General features: G+C 59.5%; 2 protein-coding genes across 8 annotated transcripts in view; both read left to right on the plus strand.

Moving 5' to 3' along the window:
* Positions 1-1,010: 1,010 nt before the first annotated feature.
* SESN2 (sestrin 2) lies at positions 1,011-8,177 on the plus strand. Of its 2 annotated transcripts, XM_072355342.1 has the most exons (10): positions 1,011-1,252; positions 3,499-3,564; positions 4,380-4,574; positions 4,819-5,001; positions 5,206-5,415; positions 5,580-5,730; positions 5,832-5,947; positions 6,086-6,276; positions 6,413-6,557; positions 7,090-8,177. In XM_072355342.1, the coding sequence occupies exons 1-10, from the start codon at positions 1,175-1,177 to the stop codon at positions 7,174-7,176; spliced, it is 1,422 nt and encodes a 473-aa protein (XP_072211443.1). In that variant the 5' UTR covers positions 1,011-1,174; the 3' UTR covers positions 7,177-8,177. The 2 variants fall into 2 exon arrangements, with proteins under 2 accessions (XP_072211443.1, XP_072211444.1); XM_072355343.1 differs by lacking the exons at positions 1,011-1,252; positions 3,499-3,564 and adding an exon at positions 3,846-4,030.
* An 856-nt stretch (positions 8,178-9,033) lies between these two features.
* The window catches only part of PHACTR4 (phosphatase and actin regulator 4), a 36,226-nt gene continuing 26,872 nt past the window's right edge, over positions 9,034-18,387 (plus strand). The window contains exons 1-3 of one of the 6 annotated variants that reach the window (XM_072355246.1): positions 9,034-9,168; positions 16,709-16,755; positions 18,252-18,322. Coding sequence is in view for 4 of the 6 variants with exons in the window: in XM_072355248.1 (XP_072211349.1) it covers positions 16,740-16,755 (16 nt within the window). In the remaining 2 variants the exon portion in view is untranslated. Of the gene's footprint in view, positions 9,169-13,213; positions 13,240-15,716; positions 15,812-16,708; positions 16,756-18,251; positions 18,323-18,387 lie in introns of those variants that run through there. The other 5 variants (XM_072355247.1, XM_072355248.1, XM_072355241.1 and 2 more) reach the window with 5 other exon arrangements.

The following is an 18,387-nucleotide window of genomic DNA, read 5'->3' on the forward strand; positions in this document are numbered from 1 at the left end:
CAGCACAGCTGAGCCCTGCCTGCTGTGTGCCCAATGCGCTCCAGCCCATGCCCAGGGCTTTGGGGAGGGGGAAGAAGAGGAACCCCCCCTTCCGCCACATGGGGCAAACCCAAACACTCCCAGCATGGGGTCACCCAGGGCTGCAGCCTCTCTCTGTGTGTTCCCTTCCTTGCTTCCATCCGGCAGGTTTAGGGCTGGGGATGGAGGGGGCTCAATTGGGGAGGGCTGGGATCCCAGCTGCTCAGTGCTGGGGGAGAGGAAAGGGAACTTTGGGCACCCCACAGCTCCATCAATGGGGTGGGGATCAGGAGTGCCCTGGGCTGCATCCAGCCCTGCACAGCCCCTAATTGCTCAGCCCGTTAATGACGCCGCATCCCAGCCCCCAGCTGCTCAACGAGCTGTTGCTGCTGCACCCAGCAGAGCTGAACCGGGTCCCATTTTGGTCCCTAAATCCCCCCTTTGCACTGACGGATTCCCACCCCCAAACTCCACAGCCCCAACCAGCTCTTTGCAGCCCCCCAATGCTCCGTGATAATAAAGGAGCATCTCACCCCTCCCGAGGCCGGCAGGTCGCCAACGAGCCGGGCTGCATCGCCGCTAATTGGCAGCGGGAGGAGGAGGAGGAGGAGGAGGAGGAAGGGGGGGGGGGTGGGTTTGTTACCAGGCAAAGCCGGAGCTGTTTGTGCAGCCGGAGCTGCTGGCTGGACTTTGCCGTGTTGGAGCCGTCAAGGAGCAGCAGGTTGTGAGCAGGGCTGCTGGGGGGGGCTGTTAGTGCCGTGATTTCGTGATTTCTTATGCCGTTTTTGAAGGGCTTTGCTGTTATTTCGGCCGGTCCCGTTCTCTGTTGCAGCCCCCCATTATCAGCTGTGGGATTTGGGGGGGGGCTGCGAGAGGAGCGAAACTAACTACAACTCTCAGCATGCCCCGCGAAGCTCATCGCTGATTGGCTGGCGGGCGGGCGTCGTTCACGCCCCCTCGATATCATTGGTGGAGACGACGGGAGGGGGCGTGGCCTGCGCCATTCACACCCTCTATGAAAGGGAGCTCCGGCGGCCCTATAGAAAGGAGCGGTACGGCCCTAAAAAGCGCTGCGGTCCCAAAAGCGGCCCCGGATCGCGCTGTTGTGGCTATGAGCGCCCTATAGCCGCCCTCACTCTGCCCCCATCGCGGTGCCATGCTGGTGGCCGGCTCTCAATGCTGCCCTTCGGGGCTGGAGGAGCGTTTGGGATGCGGGGCTTTGCAGGGCGAGGAGGTAGGAGGGGGGCACCGTGGGGTCGTGCGGGGCTTTAGGGTTTGGGGTTTGGGCTCCTCCCGGTGTGTCTCTGGGGGTCGTTGGGCCGAGGGGTCGGTTGTATGGGAAGCGCCCGCTGTGACGAACGGGGCGGTCCGCACCTATAGGGGATGGTGGGTGGCTGCGTGGGGTCCGCAGCGCCCTTCGGACCCCCTGGTTTGGGGTTTGTTTGGGGGGGGCTGGAGGGGAAACTGAGGCTGGGATGGCGGCGGTGGGATGTCCGTGTGCTGCCCGGGGCTGCATCCCACCCCGCGGGGTGCTGAGGTCGGGCTGCTTTGCCTGATGTGACTCTGAGCTGAGTCCCCCCACAGCTCAGTCCCCATCCCGGCAGGTCTGGGCGGCCATACAGTTGTAGGGCAGCAGCCCTCCAGGTCCCATGTGAGGCCTGGGGCAGCTCAAAGGGCTGGGGATGGTCCCACAGAGCTGAGGGAGTCCTGGGGTGCCCACACAGCCCCGCAGAGCCCTCCTGCTGCATCTCCCCCACATCTGGGAGTCCCCTCTGTTTGTATGTGGGGGCAGCAATCAATGGGGCTGAGCTGAGCCCCCATCCCGGAGCTGTGGGATGGTTTTCAGAGGGTCTTTGCAGGGCATTTGTTTCAGCTCTCCTTATCGGGAGTGATTTTCCAACACCTGACCGAGCCCTGGCAGCAGCACGGGGCAGAGCTTGGCACTGCTCTGCAGGCATTAACTCCTTCCCCAAGCTCTCTATTTGAGGCTGAGCCCCCCCCGTCCCCCTTACAGCCCGGCCATGTGCTTTGGGCTCAGTGCATCCCCACTGTGCCTCAGTTTCCCCACCTGCAGACTGAGCCCCACAGCAGCACGGTGTGGGTTAAGAGCAGCATTGCTTCCCACAGCAAAACATGACAGCAATGAATAAAACGCCACCTCCAAAGGTCACCCTGAGCTGTCACAGGGCTGCGCTCAGTCCCGGCTGCTTTCAGGGGCTGCAGCTTTGTGTTATGGGGGCTTCTCTGTTGCTTTGAGCTGAGCCTGGTTTGGCTGCTGTGAATCAGAGCTCAGCACCCACGGCACGAGCCTGGCCCTGCTGTCACCCTGCTGTCACTCACCCTGCTGTCACCCCACACTGCTGCTTCCGCCGTGACTCAGGGCAGGAGCTCTCCATGCTCTCGGGGCCGTGCCCATAGGGTGCCCATAGGGTGCCCATGGGGTTGGGGTGCCCATGGGGTTGGGGTGCCCATGGGGTGCCCATAGGGTGCCCATGGGGTTGGGGTGCCCATAGGGTGCCCATAGGGTGCCCATGGGGTTGGGGTGCCCATAGGGTTGGGTGCCCATGGGGTTGGGTGCCCATAGGGTTGGGGTGCCCATAGGGTGCCCATGGGGTTGGGGTGCCCATAGGGCTGTGCTGCCCGTGGTGACTCACTGCCCATCACGCTGGGAGCGCGTGGCCGCACTGACAGCTGCCACCTGGCTGCCCCGTGTCACCCCCCCCTTAATCCCATCGTCCTATTTGGGATGGGTGCCGTCCCCCCCCCGTCCTGCTGCAGTGCTGTGGGCTCAGCTGGCAGAGCAGTGCTGGGTCTGGGTGCTGATGCTGCTGGGGGACACACGTGCTGTCCTGCTGTGCCATGTCCCACATCCTACAGGTGAATGTGCTGCTGGGGGGGGGGAGCTTTGTGTCAATGGGCTGAAGGACACAGCTGTGCTTTTTGGGGTGGTGTTGCAGGGATCCCACCCAGGGCTGTGGGGTCTCTGCATGGGTTGAATCCCACCCTTCCCATCCCCACGAGGTGTGGATGTGTGCTGTGCGAGGTGTCCCATTGCATCCTCTGGTTGCAGGAGGTGGTGAAGCGCAGCCTGTCCCTATTGCTGGGGTCAGGGTGCTCCCCCCAATGCAGCAGCAGTGCTGTGCGTGTCTCCCACCGGTGCAATAATAGGATGGGGGTGTTGGGGGGGGGGTTCAGGCTCTGCTGCATCCCTGTGTTCCAGCACTGCAGGGAGGGCTGTGGTTGCACAGCCGTGCAGGTTGGGGCTCTTCCCGTCCCGCTGTCACCTCCCAGCAACACCCGGCTGTGATTTCATCATCCTGATGCAACACCCGCCGCCGATGGCTCCGGCTGGGGAGGGGGCGGGGATGGGGGGGGGGTCCGTCCGGCTCGTCTCATCCCACGGCCCTGAGTCACCATCCGGTAACAGCCCCACGTCAGCCCCATCCCGGCGCTGACACCGCTGCTCTTTTCTCCCTATAGGACAGAAGGATCCCGGTGCCCCCACAGCTGGGGAGGGGGCCCAGCGCCTTCATCCCTGTGGAGGAGGTAAGAAAAGAGGGGGCCACCGCTGCGACCCCCGTGCGTGGAGGGGATACGGAGCTAATAGGGGTGGGGGCTCTTAGCGGTGGTACCCGGCTGGAAGGGGGGTGGGATGCTGGGGTAGGGAGTCTCTGCTTGTCCAAACGGTGCTTCCCCGTGTAGGACTGGGGCCGTGGCTCCCTCCCACCCCAAAGCCGGGGATCCCTGCAGCCCTATCGCAGCGCCGGGTGCCGACACAGATGGTTCCTCCTCGGGCAGAGATAGCGCTGTGCTTCCGTCACCAGGGGGGGGTTAGTGCTGAGCGTCGGCTCCTTCCCACTGCATAAACAAGCCGGTGCTGAGCGGGCTGCGGGGGGCTGCCATGGGGTCCCCTGATCCCAATTCACCCCGTGAGGATGGGGGGCCAGGCGGTGGGCACGGTCGGAGGTGCCCATTCCGGGCAGCAGGAGGGCGGCTGGGCACAGCCTTTGGGGTGAGCGGCCTTAAATAGGGGCTGGAGGGGCATCCTTTGGGGTGAATGGCCCTATATGGGGGTTGGGGTGATGGGCTTTAAATGGGGGCTGGAGGGGCATCTTTTGGGGTGAATGGCCCTATATGGGGGTTGGGGTGATGGGCTTTAAATGGGGGCTGGAGGGGCATCTTTTGGGGTGAATGGCCCTATATGGGGGTTGGGGTGATGGCTTTAAATGGGGGCTGGAGGGGCATCTTTTGGGGTAAGTGTCCCTATATGGGGGCTGGGAGAGTATCCTTTTGGGTGAGAGGGGCTCGGGGGGGAGCATCCTTTGGGGGAGGCGGCCCTAAATGGAAGCTGTGGGGTCCAGATCCTGCAGGAGGGCATTGAGAGCAGCCGGCGGCAGCTGATCGAAGCCTTCGTCTCTGCTGGTCGCGTGGACAACATCACGATGGTGATGGGGCTGCACCCCCAGTACCTGAGCAGCTTCTGGAAGACTCAGTATCTCCTGCTGCGCATGGACGGACCCCTCCCCTACCACAAACGCCACTACATCGCCATCATGGTGAGCGTGGGACCCCCCGGAGTGGGTTGATGCCGTCCCCCAAGAGCCACTTTGGGGTCACTTATGGGGTACCCGGTGCCCTTTACAGCCTGAGGGCTGATGTTGGGATGCAGAGCCCCCCTTGTCTGAGCGCTGCCCCAAGAGAAACCCCTCTGGGTGGTGGGGGTGGGTTGGGGGGGGGTCCCTGTGTGGCTTCTCCAAAGGCTCGTATTGGGGTTGGGGCTGATCCCAGGTGTCCCTACAGGCTGCAGCCCGGCATCAGTGCACCTACCTGGTGGGGCTGCACATGGGGGAGTTCCTGCAGGCGGGGGGCAACCCGGCGTGGCTGCAGGGGCTGCACTGTGCCCCACAGAAGCTCAGGAACCTGAATGAGATCAACAAGCTGCTGGCACACCGGCCCTGGCTCATCACCAAGGAGCACATTGAGGTGGGAGACCCCGAAATGCAGTCGTGGTTGAAATGGGGAGGGGGGAGTTGGTGGTCCTGGGGGCCACATCGCTCCTTGGATTTAACCCTTTGGGGGCCATAAGTCGGGTGGGTGGATGGGGAAGGAAAGTGGCTGGGAGCACATGATGTATGGGGGGGGCACAGGGCCTGACCCCGGTTGTGTCCCCCTATCTCCCCCCTGCAGGCACTGCTGAAGACAGGGGAGCACAGCTGGTCGCTGGCGGAGCTGGTGCAGGCGCTGGTGCTGCTCACCCATTACCATTATCTTGCCTCCTTTGTGTTTGGCTGCGGCATCAACCCCGAGGCAGGGCAGGATGGGGGGCAGGGCTGCAGACCCCCCTCACCCCACAGCGACAGCAGCCCCACAGCCGAGGACAGCACAGGGTGCTCAGGGGTAAGAGGGGGGGGGTGCCATCCTGCTGGGGTCTCCCCATAACACCCAAGGGATGGAGCGTGGGCAGGCCCCTTGTATGGGGGTTTATGGGGGTCGGGGGGGGGGGACACACAGTGCTTGCAGCCCCCCAGTAGCACTGAGCCTGCTCCCCCCCCTTTCTGCAGGGCAGGGATGCTGTGCGTGAGGTGGAGGCACTGATGGAGAGGATGCAGCTGCTGCGGGACAGCCAGAGGGAGGAGGAGGGCGTCACCCAGGAGGAGATGGCCACGCGCTTCGAGATGGAGAAGACAGAGAGTTTGTTGGTGGCCCCATCGGGTAAGAAGGGGGGGGGTGTTGGTGTCCCTAAAGGGGGCGGTGGTCCCCATTGCTGGGCCATGGGACGGCCCCATCCCGGTGCTCACAGCCATGCCTTGCAGATGTGACAGACCATGCCCTGCAGTCCGGCTTGCTGTGCTTCGTGGAGGACCCCGAGTTTGGCTACAAGGACTTCACGCGGCGCGGCGAGCAGGCACCCCCCACCTTCCGTGCTCAGGTGGGTCCCGCTCCCCCCAAGCACCGACAATAGGGGCTGAGGGCTGGGAATGGGCTGCAGCCAAAGCAGCAGGGCCGGTAGCTGGGGCAGGTTGGGGATGGAGGGGTGAGCATCTTCCCCACCCCCTTCTCCTTGTAGGATTACACGTGGGAGGATCACGGCTTCTCCCTCATCAACCGGCTGTACCCCGACGTGGGGCAGCTGCTGGATGAGAAGTTCCAGGTGGTTTATAACCTGACCTACAACACCATCGCCATGCACTGCGGGGTCGACACCTCCATGCTGCGCCGCGCCATCTGGAACTACGTGCATTGCGTCTTCGGCATCCGGTGGGTCCCTGCTGTGCCTCCCCAACCCCTACAGCAGCCCCTGGGTTCAGCTGAAGGGATGAGGGTCTGGATATGGGTGTCCCGACGGGCAGGGCTCGTGGCATAGGGCTGATGTGTTGGCTTCATCACCCCCCAGCTACGATGACTATGACTATGGAGAGGTGAACCAGCTGCTGGAGCGCAGCCTGAAGGTGTACATCAAGACAGTGGCCTGCTACCCGGAGAAGACCACCAAGAGGATGTATGCGCAGTTCTGGAGGCACTTCAAGCACTCAGAAAAGGTCCTTTTCCCCTCCATTTCCCCTCCATTTCCCCTCCATTTCCCCTCCATTTCCCCTCCATTTCCCCTCCATTTCCCCTCCATTTCCCCTCCATTTCCCCTCCATTTCCCCTCCATTTCCCCTCCATTTCCCCTCCATTTCCCCTCCATTTCCCCTCCATTTCCCCTCCATTTCCCCTCCATTTCCCCTCCATTTCCCCTCCATTTCCCCTCCATTTCCCCTCCATTTCCCCTCCATTTCCCCTCCATTTCCCCTCCATTTCCCCTCCATTTCCCCTCCATTTCCCCTCCATTTCCCCTCCATTTCCCCTCCATTTCCCCTCCATTTCCCCTCCATTTCCCCTCCATTTCCCCTCCATTTCCCCTCCATTTCCCCTCCATTTCCCCTCCATTTCCCCTCCATTTCCCCTCCATTTCCCCTCCATTTCCCCTCCATTTCCCCTCCATTTCCCCTCCATTTCCCCTCCATTTCCCCTCCATTTCCCCTCCATTTCCCCCCTCCTCCATGCCCTGACCCTACTATCCTGCTATAGGTCCATGTCAACCTGCTGCTGCTGGAGGCCCGGCTGCAGGCTGCCCTGCTGTACGCCCTGCGCGCCGTCACACGCTACATGACCTGACAGCCCCCTGCTCCCCCCCCCCCAAATCCTCCTCCTGCTGGGTGGGGGATGCTGGGGGCCGTGGGGAGCCGACGTTGTGAGGACTGTGTTGGGATGTCGCCTCCTGCCTTATGGATGTAGAGATATGAGATGGGGTATCTGTGCCTCTTATCCTGGGATAAGGGGGGGGTCTCTGAGTGCCCCCAACGTGCCTCTGTGGGGTGGTGGAAGCGGGGCTGCCGTGTGCCTTGTGTGGGGGGAGCCTCGTGGAGCTCAGCCCCTGTCCCTGTTGTGACCTTAGCAATGATGCTGCTGTGCCTCCCCCCCCCCGGCCCCATCCTGACCCTCAGGTTTGTCCTCCTGCAGAGGGCACAGAGCTGTTGGTGTCCCCTTTGCACCCCCCTGCAATTGGGGACTGGAAGTGCCTTGAGCCCGAGCCCCCCCCCCCCCATGGATGCTTGGTGCTGCAGCTGTGCTCCCTCAGCTCTCAACCATTAAGTCCCTTTATTGAGGACAAGGGGGGGTTGCTGCCCTCCCCCGCCATCTCCCTTTGGAACTGTGGAGCTCAGTGCCAAGAGAAGGGCAGCACTTCTATCCCTGCTTATCACTCCAAAGCAAAGGGGGGGGTGTTGGGGGCTGTTAGGAGGGCAACTGTGACCCCCCTGCAGCACAAGGGACCCCCAAGACCCCCCCCATCCCCTGCTGCACTTTATTGCACAGCACACTGCCTGGGGGGGTTCCCTTGGAGCGCTGCTGGGCTGGGATATGGGGTCTCCATGCTCACCCCCCCCCCCCCCCCCATGTGCCTTTCCCCTCAGTGCGGGTCACTGGGGGAGCCATGGGGAAGCCCCCCCCCCCAATTGCTGCAGCACCACCCTGAGTTTGTTCCTGCTGCGTCCCAGCTCCACTTTAACTTATTTCTGGTTGTTGTTTGGACTCCTACGTGGGCCCGGAGCCCCCACTGGGGCTTCACTGCAGCCCTCATATGAGGAAAGGAATACATTCTTTTTTATTATTATGGGATGGCTCGTGTTGTTCTTTTACCTTCCCCCCCCCCCCCCTCTATGTTGTGCTATGGGGTGGGGGTCAGTGTGCAGCAGCACCCAGTGCTTATCAGCACCCAGCAGCCCCTGGGAGCTGCAGATAAGGGCTGGGGGGGGCACCGAGCAGCTGCACGAGCTCTGTGGGTGCAGGGGAAGCCCTGAGAGTGGGGGGGGGGCTGCGTGTTGCTGGGGTAACGTGGGGGAGCAATGGGGGGGAGCAATGGGGGGGAGCAATGGGGGTCCCAAAGGGGGGGGGGGGTTAGGGTTTGTATTGAGGGATCGTATTGGATTACAGGAATGGGGGTCCTGAAGGAGGGGGATGATGGGGATGATGGGGGTGAGGGAACGGTGGGCAGTTGGGGGGGTTGGGGGGGGGGGTCGCCATGGGGGCTGCGCTGCTCCCCGAGGATCGGGGCTTTGCTGGGCCGGCAGCGACACTCGCTGGACACGGACAGCGCCCCCATCCCCAGCGCGGACCCGCTGAACCCCGGGACACAAAACCCCTCCGGACCCCACAGCCCCCCCCAAGCACCCCCAGCCCACCCTCACCCCAACCCGCAGCTCCCTTTAGCCCACAGCCCCTTCACAAGCCCCCATTCAACCCCCGGCTCCCATCCCCTGACCCCAACCACCAGGGGGCGTGGCCTATTTGGGGGGCGTGGCTTAAAATCGCCTTGAAGGCGGAACCTAACCGGGCGGGGGGGGCGTGGCCTCATGCATACAGGGGGCGTGGCCTAACGCAGGGGGCGTGGTGTGATCCATGAGGGGGCGTGACCTAACGCAAATGAGGGGCGTGGCCTAACGTAGGAGCGGGGCGTGGCCTAACCGGTGGGGGCGTGGCTTAACCGGTGGGGGCGTGGTCTTACCCGGAAGTGGACTACAGCTCCCGGTATGCTTTGCGTGCCACCCGGCTTCCGTCGGGGCCGGCCCTGGGGAGCGGCGGAGCTCAGCCGGCGGCCGCGGGCAGCAGGTGAGGGCCGGGAGTGCGCGGTGTGAGCTGGGAGCCGGGCGAGGAGCGGGGCTGTGGGGCTGAGTGGGGTTATGGGGCTGTGTGGGGTTGTGGGGCGGCGAGGTGGGCCCGAGCGCCGTGCCCGGCCCCCGCTCCGTCCCCCTCCTCCCCTCACAGCGGCTCTCGGGCCGCGCTTTGTCCGCCGGCTCCTCCCGCCCGTTCGGCCTTTTGTATCGCCCTGAGCTCCTATTGCTCTCCGGATTCGCCCCTCGCATTGACGGGGATGGAGCCGTGCTGGTGCTGCTGTCACACGCTGGTTCCCATCGAGGTGGCCGTGCAGGGATGTAGGAGGGCCTTAATAACGTGAAGGTGCTGCTCTGCTGCTGCTGCCCCACTTATCAGCCCTCCAACTTCAGCCTCCCATCCCTGATGGTGTTTAATTCACAACGGGAGGGCTGATGGCCCCGGATTGAGGCTCGTTGTGAACGTGTTGGCTGTGTGAAGGTGAGGCGGCTGTGTTAGAGCCGTGCTTAGGGGTTGGCAGAGGTTCCAAACGGGTGTCCTGGAAACAAGGTCTGCTTTTCCCAGTCCGTTGGAGGGCAGGAAGCAGGTGAGCTCCGTGCTCGCAGTGTGCTGATGGCAGAGCAGCCAGGAGCTGCTGCACGGTTCAGAGCTGGTGATGGGCAATGTGTCACCATGAGCTGATGCACTGCAGCACTGCTGGTGGCACAGTGACAGAGCCGTGCGCTTCCAGCTGCCTTTGTGCTGCAGGGACCCGGAGCAAACAGTGATCAGTGCAAGGAGGGGTTGGCTGAGCGTGTTTGTGAGGTCGCTGGGATGTTCAGTGCAGTCCATCTGTTGCGTGGTGTCATTTCCTGCTGGCCTGTTGTTCCCCTGGATGGTGCTTGTATGATGCTGTTAGAGGACAACTAATGAGAAGCTGAGTCGTCGTCCCTTAGATCTCTGATGAGAGGCAGGAGAGAAGTGGCACAGCTGTGGGCTCCATCTATTTGGCCCTGAGAGCATCCTGCTCCAGGCTGCGCCGTGCAGCTGAGCCAGGTCGTAGGTTTCCTAATTGATTTAACCTTGTATTCCAAACCCATTGTGACCACACAGCTCCTTCATTATCAACCTTCCCCCAAGAAAAGCCAAAACCGACCCCAGAAGGCTCTGAGGAGATTGCGGGCATCGTTAAAGGCCGTTTCTCTGCTCAGCTGCACCATCTCAGAGCAACATCCACCTCAGGGGTGGTGCTGTCAATGAGTGCTGTCAGGCTGTCTGGGCTTGTGCTGTTTTGCAGCAGTTCAGCAATTAGCCGTGGCTCGAGGCCATCTGCTTTTTGGTTACCTGTTCAGCATGCAGGGAGGAAGGCTGATAGAGAACCAACACGGGAGACTCATAGCTGCTAACTGAGCCTGACACCCAGCATCACCAGCAGCGGGTTTTGCTGCTGTTCTTGTCCTGTTTTGCTTGTCTGGTCAATATTGGGCTGTTTTCTTTTCTGGTGATGGAGAGAGGTGCCTGGATTGGCAAACTCCATGCGTGGCCACCCATGGGGAGAGAGTGATGTGAGTGCATCGGGTCAGGAAAGCAGGAGGATGGAGTGCTGCACCTCCAGCATCCGAAGCCTGTGATGACACGGCTCAGTGTGATACACATCAGGTATTCCTGCAGACAGAGGGGCTGCTGCTTATTGTGGCAGCTCAGCACGAGCGTGACGGCTTGTTTGCTTGTTTTACTGCCCTGCTTATCTAAGGAGAAGGATTCCTCACGTGGGTGTGAGCTCCCTGCCTTCCCATTGCCAGGTAGGACAGCAGAGCTGTGTGATCACACAAGGATGGATGGATGGTGCTGCGTCCTTCCAGCGCTCCCTGCTGCTCACCCTGGTGGGCTTTGCCTTCTGTTGGCCACAGCAAAGCTGCTTCGACCCCCCACCTCACTGCAATCCCTCTTTGGTGCTCCCAAGGTGACTTTGCAGCAGCCATCCTAACCTCCCATCTCAGTGCCAGCAGCGAGGGGTTTCATTTGCATGACGGAGATAGCACAGCAGCTCCGTGCCTTTCCAGCCTCCTGTCTTCTTGCTCTCACACCCTGTCAGAGCACAGTGTGTGCCTGACCTCAGAGCACCACATCGGTGCTGGAGAGCAGCGTTAGCACCTCGGGGTGGCTGCCCTGCCAAGCAAACAGCCCTGCAGTTGCTTTGGAGAAGGTGTGAGCTCTCCTAAAGCTCTGCTGCTGCAGCGCTGTCACAGCAAAGGCTCCTCAGTTTGGTGTCCTCCACAAGCTCTGCCTTCAGAAGCAATTACCAGCTGGAAAGGGCTGCACTGCATTGCAGTTGCTGTTCAGTTGTGTTCAAAGCAGCCCTTTGGGGCAGAGTATTTGCAGCTGCTTGGCAGGCAGCTTCCTTCAGTGCCCTGCTGCCTCTTGGGCAGATCAGCTGGGTTTTGTGGGGTGGGATGGCATGGCAGGGATCACCTTCTGCATTGCTTTTCTGCCTTGGTGGTGCTGGCAGATGGAAGGTGGGCAGTCAGGCACTGCTTGCATGGTGCTGAGAGCCAGACCTGCCCCAGGTGGGCTCCTTGCTTGAGTGCTTTATTGCCCACTCTCCAGGCTATTGCTTCCTTTGGGAAAGGATTGCTTCCTTCCTGGAGCAGGAGTGCAAGAAAGGCAGAGACTGCACAGCAGCTGCTGCAGCGTTGGTGCACCATTGCATGTTGAGATTCAGGTTGTGAGTTTAGTTGGTCTGTGAGTGGGCTGGAGCAGTTCTGGTGGCTGCAGTTGGTGCTGCAGTCCCTTGGCAGCACAGCTGTTGTGCAGGCAGGCTGTGCTCTGCTCTGCTCTGCACCCTTGGCCCTGCAGCACAAAGGCAGTGCTTGGAGCAGAGCTGCCCCCTGCGCCCATCTGTCTGTGTCATCGATGGGAGCTGCAGCTTGGAAATGCTTCTCCTTGTGCAGGTGGAGTGCAATGGAACGGCTCACAGAGCTGCTGGTTCTCAGGGAAATGGGAGCAACGAGGGGCAGAGGGAACTGGTAGAACTGGAATGCCGGGCTGTGGGGGTTGCAGGGAGCTGGGCTGCTGTTTGTTGGCACTGCTTTAAATAGCAGTTTGGAAGTAGACCTGAAATCATCCTATAAACGTGAGGAAGGAAGCCCAAATGTTGGATGCTGGGGGATCTTAGGGCAGCTCAGGGTGAGGTGAGGCTGTGGGATGGGGAAGCAGAGCCCTTCATGCCTGGTAACCCCCATGTGGCTGCAGCTGGTGCTCCCTTCAGCTCTGTACAACACCTCCAAAGCACTACGTGTGCTGGAGGAGCCCCGTGTGCATTCACTCCCTTCTCATACACTGAGCAAGTGTTTGCTCATGGCCACGTGGCCAGCAGATTGAGGAACTGGACTGGACTGAAGCCAGCTGCTACTGCCCTGGGCTGGCTGTGGAAGGGCTCATGGATCCCATGGCTCTGCTTCCTTCTAAGCAAGGCATTGGGGTTCCTTGGGCCTGGCTTTGGGCTGTGTCTCCTGCTCCCATATTGCTATGGATGCTCCCATATTGCTATGGATGCTCCCATATTGCTATGGATGCTCCCATATTGCTATGGATTCTTGATTCTTATGGGAAGCTGCTCCTTGCTTTGGCTCACCCAGGTGGATGCATCACAAAGCTCGTGCTGTCCACATTCATTAGTGTGATGTTGCTGCAAGGCAGCAGAGAAGTGGGGGGCTTTGGTTCCTGTCGCAGCTCTTTGCTGTGCATGCACAGGTATAGGGCACAGACCTCGTGTGTTAAGGCTGTGATAAAAGCCCCCCCCCAGCTAGCTCTTTCTGCAGTAAGATAGCCCATACCCAGAGCTAACCCAGCCTGCAGGGGAGCCTCAGTGACAGAGAGCCAGGAGAAGAAGTGGTTGCTTGGTTCCCTTCGGTTGCAAACATGTAGGAGGAGCAATGGAAGTGCTGCAGCTGAGCGCCCTGAGCTCTGCCCCCTCCCAGGGGATGGAGAGCCACAGCTCCCAGCAAATAGCCCTGCGTTCCCAATGGAGGCAGCTCCGGGGTTCTGCCTCCTGGGGTGGACACAGAGCTGCCTCTGGAGCTTGAGAAGGTGCAGTGCTTTCCCTTTGGTTCTGGTTCCTATGGATCGCTGTGGATTGGGGTCCTGCAGGGCTTGGATAGGAACCTTTCAGTGTGCTGCTGGCTGGGATCACCACTTTGGGGGGAGGAGGGGAAATGGGTACGTCTGTAAGTGGTGCTGGCACCTATCAGGGGGCTGTGTGTGCCAAGCAGAGCACCGGCTTTGATCTGCTGGGGGGGGAGGAAGGGGGGGGGTCAGCAAACCTGCTCTCACATCCAAGGACGCAGCGGTGCAACAGGGGAGAGCTGAGCAGAAAGGCAGGGCTTGCAGCACCATCCGCTCGTGTTGAAGCCCCCACGGAAGGCCCAGCAGTGCAGGTTGGGTCCAGGTGGGCACAGCATCAGTGCTTCACGTGCTGCAATGGGAACAGCAAAGGGTTGGGCTTTTCTCTATGGGGGAATTTGTCATTCCAAAACATGGTGGGGTTGTGTTGGTGCTGTGCTGCCTGCAGGGGGGTGGGCAGGTCGGTTTGTTGGGGTAGCAACAGGGAATTGCACTCTTTGCTATCTCAATTCATTACCACACACCTTGGTGATGTGTATGTGTTGATAAAGTGCTGTGTTCTCGTTCTATGGATGACCAGACCCTCATTAACATCCTCTTTTAATTCTATCAGGCGTCATCCCTGGTGTTGTTTTCCCCCTTCGTCTTTTGCTTTGCTTCATCTCTGATCTCTTCAAAGGAGTCACCTGGTTCAGCCCCCTGCAATCACTCATGTATGTCTTCCTCCCATCTAAAAGGCTCCCCAGCTCCATGCTGGCGGTGTTGGATCGTTGTGCCACCCGCAGGCAGCTGCCACAGCACAGAGCAGATATCTGCTGCTTCCTCAGGGAGTCCATTATCAAATGCTGTATCTGCAGCAAGGAGCTGCTGCTTCCCTTAGCTGCTCTATGAGGGTTTCTCCCACCTGGGTTGTTGGCTGCGCTAATTGCACGCGCTGTTGTCGTTTGCAGCTCTGTGTTCATCCCTTCTAACACAAAACCCATCCATCCCAGCAGCTGCAGAGCTGCAAGCAATGTCCTGGGTGGAGGCAATGGGATGTCCATCGTGGTGCAGCAAACGCTGATGGAAGGGTGATAAGTGAAGGATGTGAGCAAAGCACACTGCAGCGACTGCAGCCCAGGCAGGTTTCCCTTGTGGGGTTTAAACTCTTATCTGCAACTCAGCTCTGAGCTGCTCTGGGCCCCGTGTTGTTTTCTTTCATTCTGTGGGTGATTTATCAGTGCTGGATTCTGTTCCTTGGGCTGCTGGGTGTGGGTTAACCCTCTGCCCTGCTATGGGGACACAGCGGGTGTAGTTTGGGACCATTCTAGGGGCATTCTGGCTCTCCCCTCTGTGCTTCTTTCCTAAGGCAGGGGGAAAGGCACGCTTCTGGCTCACTGCAGGAGAGCCTTGCCATGCTGTCAGGGACGTGTTGGGAACAGGGACAGGAGCTGGGCTGGCAGAGGGCAGCTGGGGGCGTCACAGCTGGGAATGGAAACAGGCCCCACACTGCTTTGCTTCTGGCTGGACTTGGAAGCATCCCTCGGTCTTTTGAAAGATGCTGTTTGGTGCTGGAGCAGAGAGGAGCAGCCTGAGATCAGAACCTGCATGAGGGCAGAGTGGCACAGCCAATGTGCTGCACTGCAAAGGCAGCTGATGGCATATGGAGGATCCAATGCAGCGTGAGAATGCAGCGTGGCAGTGCCTCATTTCTGCTGCAGAGCTGGAAAAAAGCCATCACCTCATCACGAGAGCAGAGCGGGGCCAGTGGAAAACAAAGATGTGTTCTTAGATTGGTACAGAAAGCTGGAAAAAGAAAGGGCAAAAAGCAGCGTTTGGACTCACAAGCCGAGGCTGGGATGGCAGCAGCAAGGAGTTGGGTGGTGGCACAGCAGAGGGTTGTGAGCATCCCAGGGCAGTGCTGGCACATGGCAGAGGGATCATACAAGGATATGTGATGGACCTGCAGTGTGTGCTGTGCTGGAGGCAGGGGTGACATCTGGGTTTTCCCAGGCCTGCACACCTGCTGGCTGCAGGGGGGATGGATGGCAGTGAGTCCCCATCCTATAGGGCAGGTTGTCCTTGTCTGTTGCAGAGTGGCTGCAAAATCAGCAGCTCCTGGCTAGCTAGCACTGCAGCACGGTGTGCACTGCAGCACCCATTGCCTTGCTGAGAGCTTTCCCAGCATGGCAGGGATGCACGTGCCTGCTTTGGGAACAGCAGCAGCGTTGATGTTGCTCGCTCTGTGCTAACCAGGTTAATAACTGGGTGCTGGGGTTTAGCCTTGTGCTGGAGGGATCCCTCCTGGTTGGGGTGGAGATGCTTCCAGCCGTGCTGTACCATGGTGACACTGTACCCCGGTGACACATGTCCTTTCTGCACACAGCTGCTGCCTGGCCCTGAGCACGCTGCCAGCATCAGTATTCCAGGCACAAGCACAGCCCTGCTAACATGCAGAGCTCGGCACTGTGCAGGAATGCCCTTGAAAGGCAAATTAAGCCAAACTCCCCGGTGGCTTTGGGGAGCAGCAAGGGCTGCTGTCATCTCTGCTGAGGACAAAGTAGGTTTTGAGGTGTCTGCTTTTGCTTCTCCTGTGCTTCCCCTTCCCAAAAGGTGTGAGCTGCAGACGTGCCGTGGGGCTGCTGAGGGGGGTTTGTGTGCAGGTGCTGTGTTGGTGCCTGGAGATGCATGGAGCTCTCGGCCTTCAACAAGGAGCACTCGTGGCTTTTGCACGTGGTGTCTTTGCTCGTGTAAGCATTTAGAGCAGGTCTGATTGAATGCACGTGCCAAAATCACACCCCTGAAACATGTGTGTGTTTTAGCAGCGTTCGTGGATTAAAGGGGGGGGTTCTCGGGGTGTTTCTCCAGTGACTCCAAGATGAGCTGCCTCTGAAATGAGAGCCAGGGTGGTGATTTGCTGCGCAGAGTCCTCACAGATCACACTCTTCCCCTTGCTCAGCTGCTTACAGGCTGTGGTTCCCAGCCATGCTCTGAGCATTGATGTCTTTATTGAGGCGTTCTCCCTATCTGGGTGTCCTGCAGCTGTTGGTGTCCAGGCGTGTCCCCATTCCCCCAAACCCAGTTCCTCTCACAGCTCATTTCAGAACTGTCCCTCAGATAACAGCTGAGCTTCCTACCACGACCCCAGTTCCTCCTTGTGCTGCTCTCATTGCTCTCTATGCACGTGCCGTTCCCTTTGCATGTGGGTCCTGGTGGAGCTGCAGACGTGAAGAACCAAAGCTCTGTGAGTGCTTTGTCTTGCTTTTCCTCCCCATGGGTGCATCTCCGAGGCAGAGGGATGGTGCCACACTCTTGTCTGGGTGTCCCGGGGAGGATCTGTGCCCTGTGTTCTATGCACAACAGCTGCGTGGTGCTGGTGAGGAAGTGAAATCAAATGCGGGTTTGGTCACACTTGGAATTCTAATGTGTGTGTCACTTTTGTTTCCTGTTTCTATAGGAGTCGCTCAGACCATCAGTGGTGGGCAGGAATGGAGGAGAGCACTGGTGAGTACTTGGTGCTGCACTGTAGGCTGTGAACCTGTTCCTTCTTCCTTGGGTAAGCGCTGCAGTGAACCTTGTCATTTTGAGCCTTTAATTGGAGGTGGATGATTAGCAAAGGGGATGGTTTGCATCAGCTGCTCCAATGGTGTGGGCCGGAACCGATGGATCTCTTCTGAAATCTCCCTTCCCTGCAAGAAGCAATTGGTCTCTTGAATATCCCAGGCTCCTGGAAACAAGCAGCATCCCCTTTCTTAATAGGGAGGAGTGTTGGGCTGGTGTGATTGGAGCAAGGCAATGACAAGTCAGGAGGAGGAATCAGCTCCTGGTAGCTCCTGATTTTGCTGTATTTCTTTCCCTGGGCTGCTGTGTCTTGCAGAAGATGTGAAGTTTTTAATTGGGATTTGGCTTTAAAGCTCTTGCTTGAGGCACTACTTACCGCTTGCCCCGAGGCGAGCAAACTCCTTCCTTTCAGCTTTAACCAATGCAAGAATTTGGTTTCCTTTAAAACTGGCAGGTTTTTGGCTCAGTGTTCTTGAATGAGCATTCCAGCCACATGCCAAGAAGGGCCATGAAAGGCACTGTGTTTTCCATTACCCTTTTTTCCACCCCTGCTGAGGTGGTTCTCGCATGGTGGGCAGCCCATCATCCCCCTAGGCAACTTCAGACCATGCTGTGGCAGCCAATGACTCCCACCTTGTGCAGCTCTGTGAGCACAGATGTGATTTCCAGACTGTTGCAGTGCAATCAGGTGATGCCATCCTTCCAGCTGCAGGAGCGATGTGTGTGACAGCAGTGAGGTGTGCTCGGGGTGCCAGGTTTTGCCTTCGTGCAGAGCTGCTCGGCTGGAACCCAGCATCCTGCTTAGAGGGAGCCAAGTGCGCATTGCTGAAGACACATCAGGCTTATAATCCTGGTGGCAAGCATGTCTGCTGTGCCCTCTAATTGCTGGCGTGCAAGGTGCCCGTTTAATTGGCGGTGGTGTTTCCCCTCCGGTTTGCTTGTGGCAAACTGATCCTGGGTGAAGCCTTCCTGGGGAGGTGGCAGCGGTGGCTGTGCAGATGGCAGCTCCCTGCTCAGCCCTGGGGTGCAGGCAGCAGCAGAGCGAGTTGTTCCATCCCTCCAGCCTTTGTGGCTTCGAGCAGCACTGAGGGCTCTGCTGGGGCTGCCCGTGGCTGGCTGCGTTCGTGTCACAAAGCTTCACATCCCTCCTTGCTCTGTGTGTTGCTGTGCTGGAGCCTGCCGGGAGCTCTGCCTGCTGATGGGAGCAGTGCAGGGGCCTGGGATGTGAAAGGCCTTACGCTCTGCTTACGTCTCATCAGCTGAAGTAGAACCGCTTCCCTTTCAGGATGGAGAACCTGGGCTCAATCTTTGCACGCTCAGAGCTGACAGTGAAGCTTTGTGTCCTTCATGCTGGGAGCTGAGAGCCCCGTGCTCAGAGCAGAGCGAACAAACGAGTCTCTTATTGCTGTATATATATTTTTAATTACTTTGCTTTTAAGGACGCTCGTTCTGCAGGTGCTGCTAAGCTCAGGACTCCGGGGTTGCTCCGGGCACTGGGGCTGGAGATGAGGTAAGGCAGAGCTACGTGCAGGAGCTGAAGCCCGTGCCCTTTGCTCCTGCAGAGCCTGGTGCTTT

The sequence above is a fragment of the Excalfactoria chinensis genome, chromosome 22 (assembly GCF_039878825.1).
Source record: "Excalfactoria chinensis isolate bCotChi1 chromosome 22, bCotChi1.hap2, whole genome shotgun sequence".
Lineage (NCBI taxonomy): Eukaryota > Metazoa > Chordata > Aves > Galliformes > Phasianidae > Excalfactoria > Excalfactoria chinensis.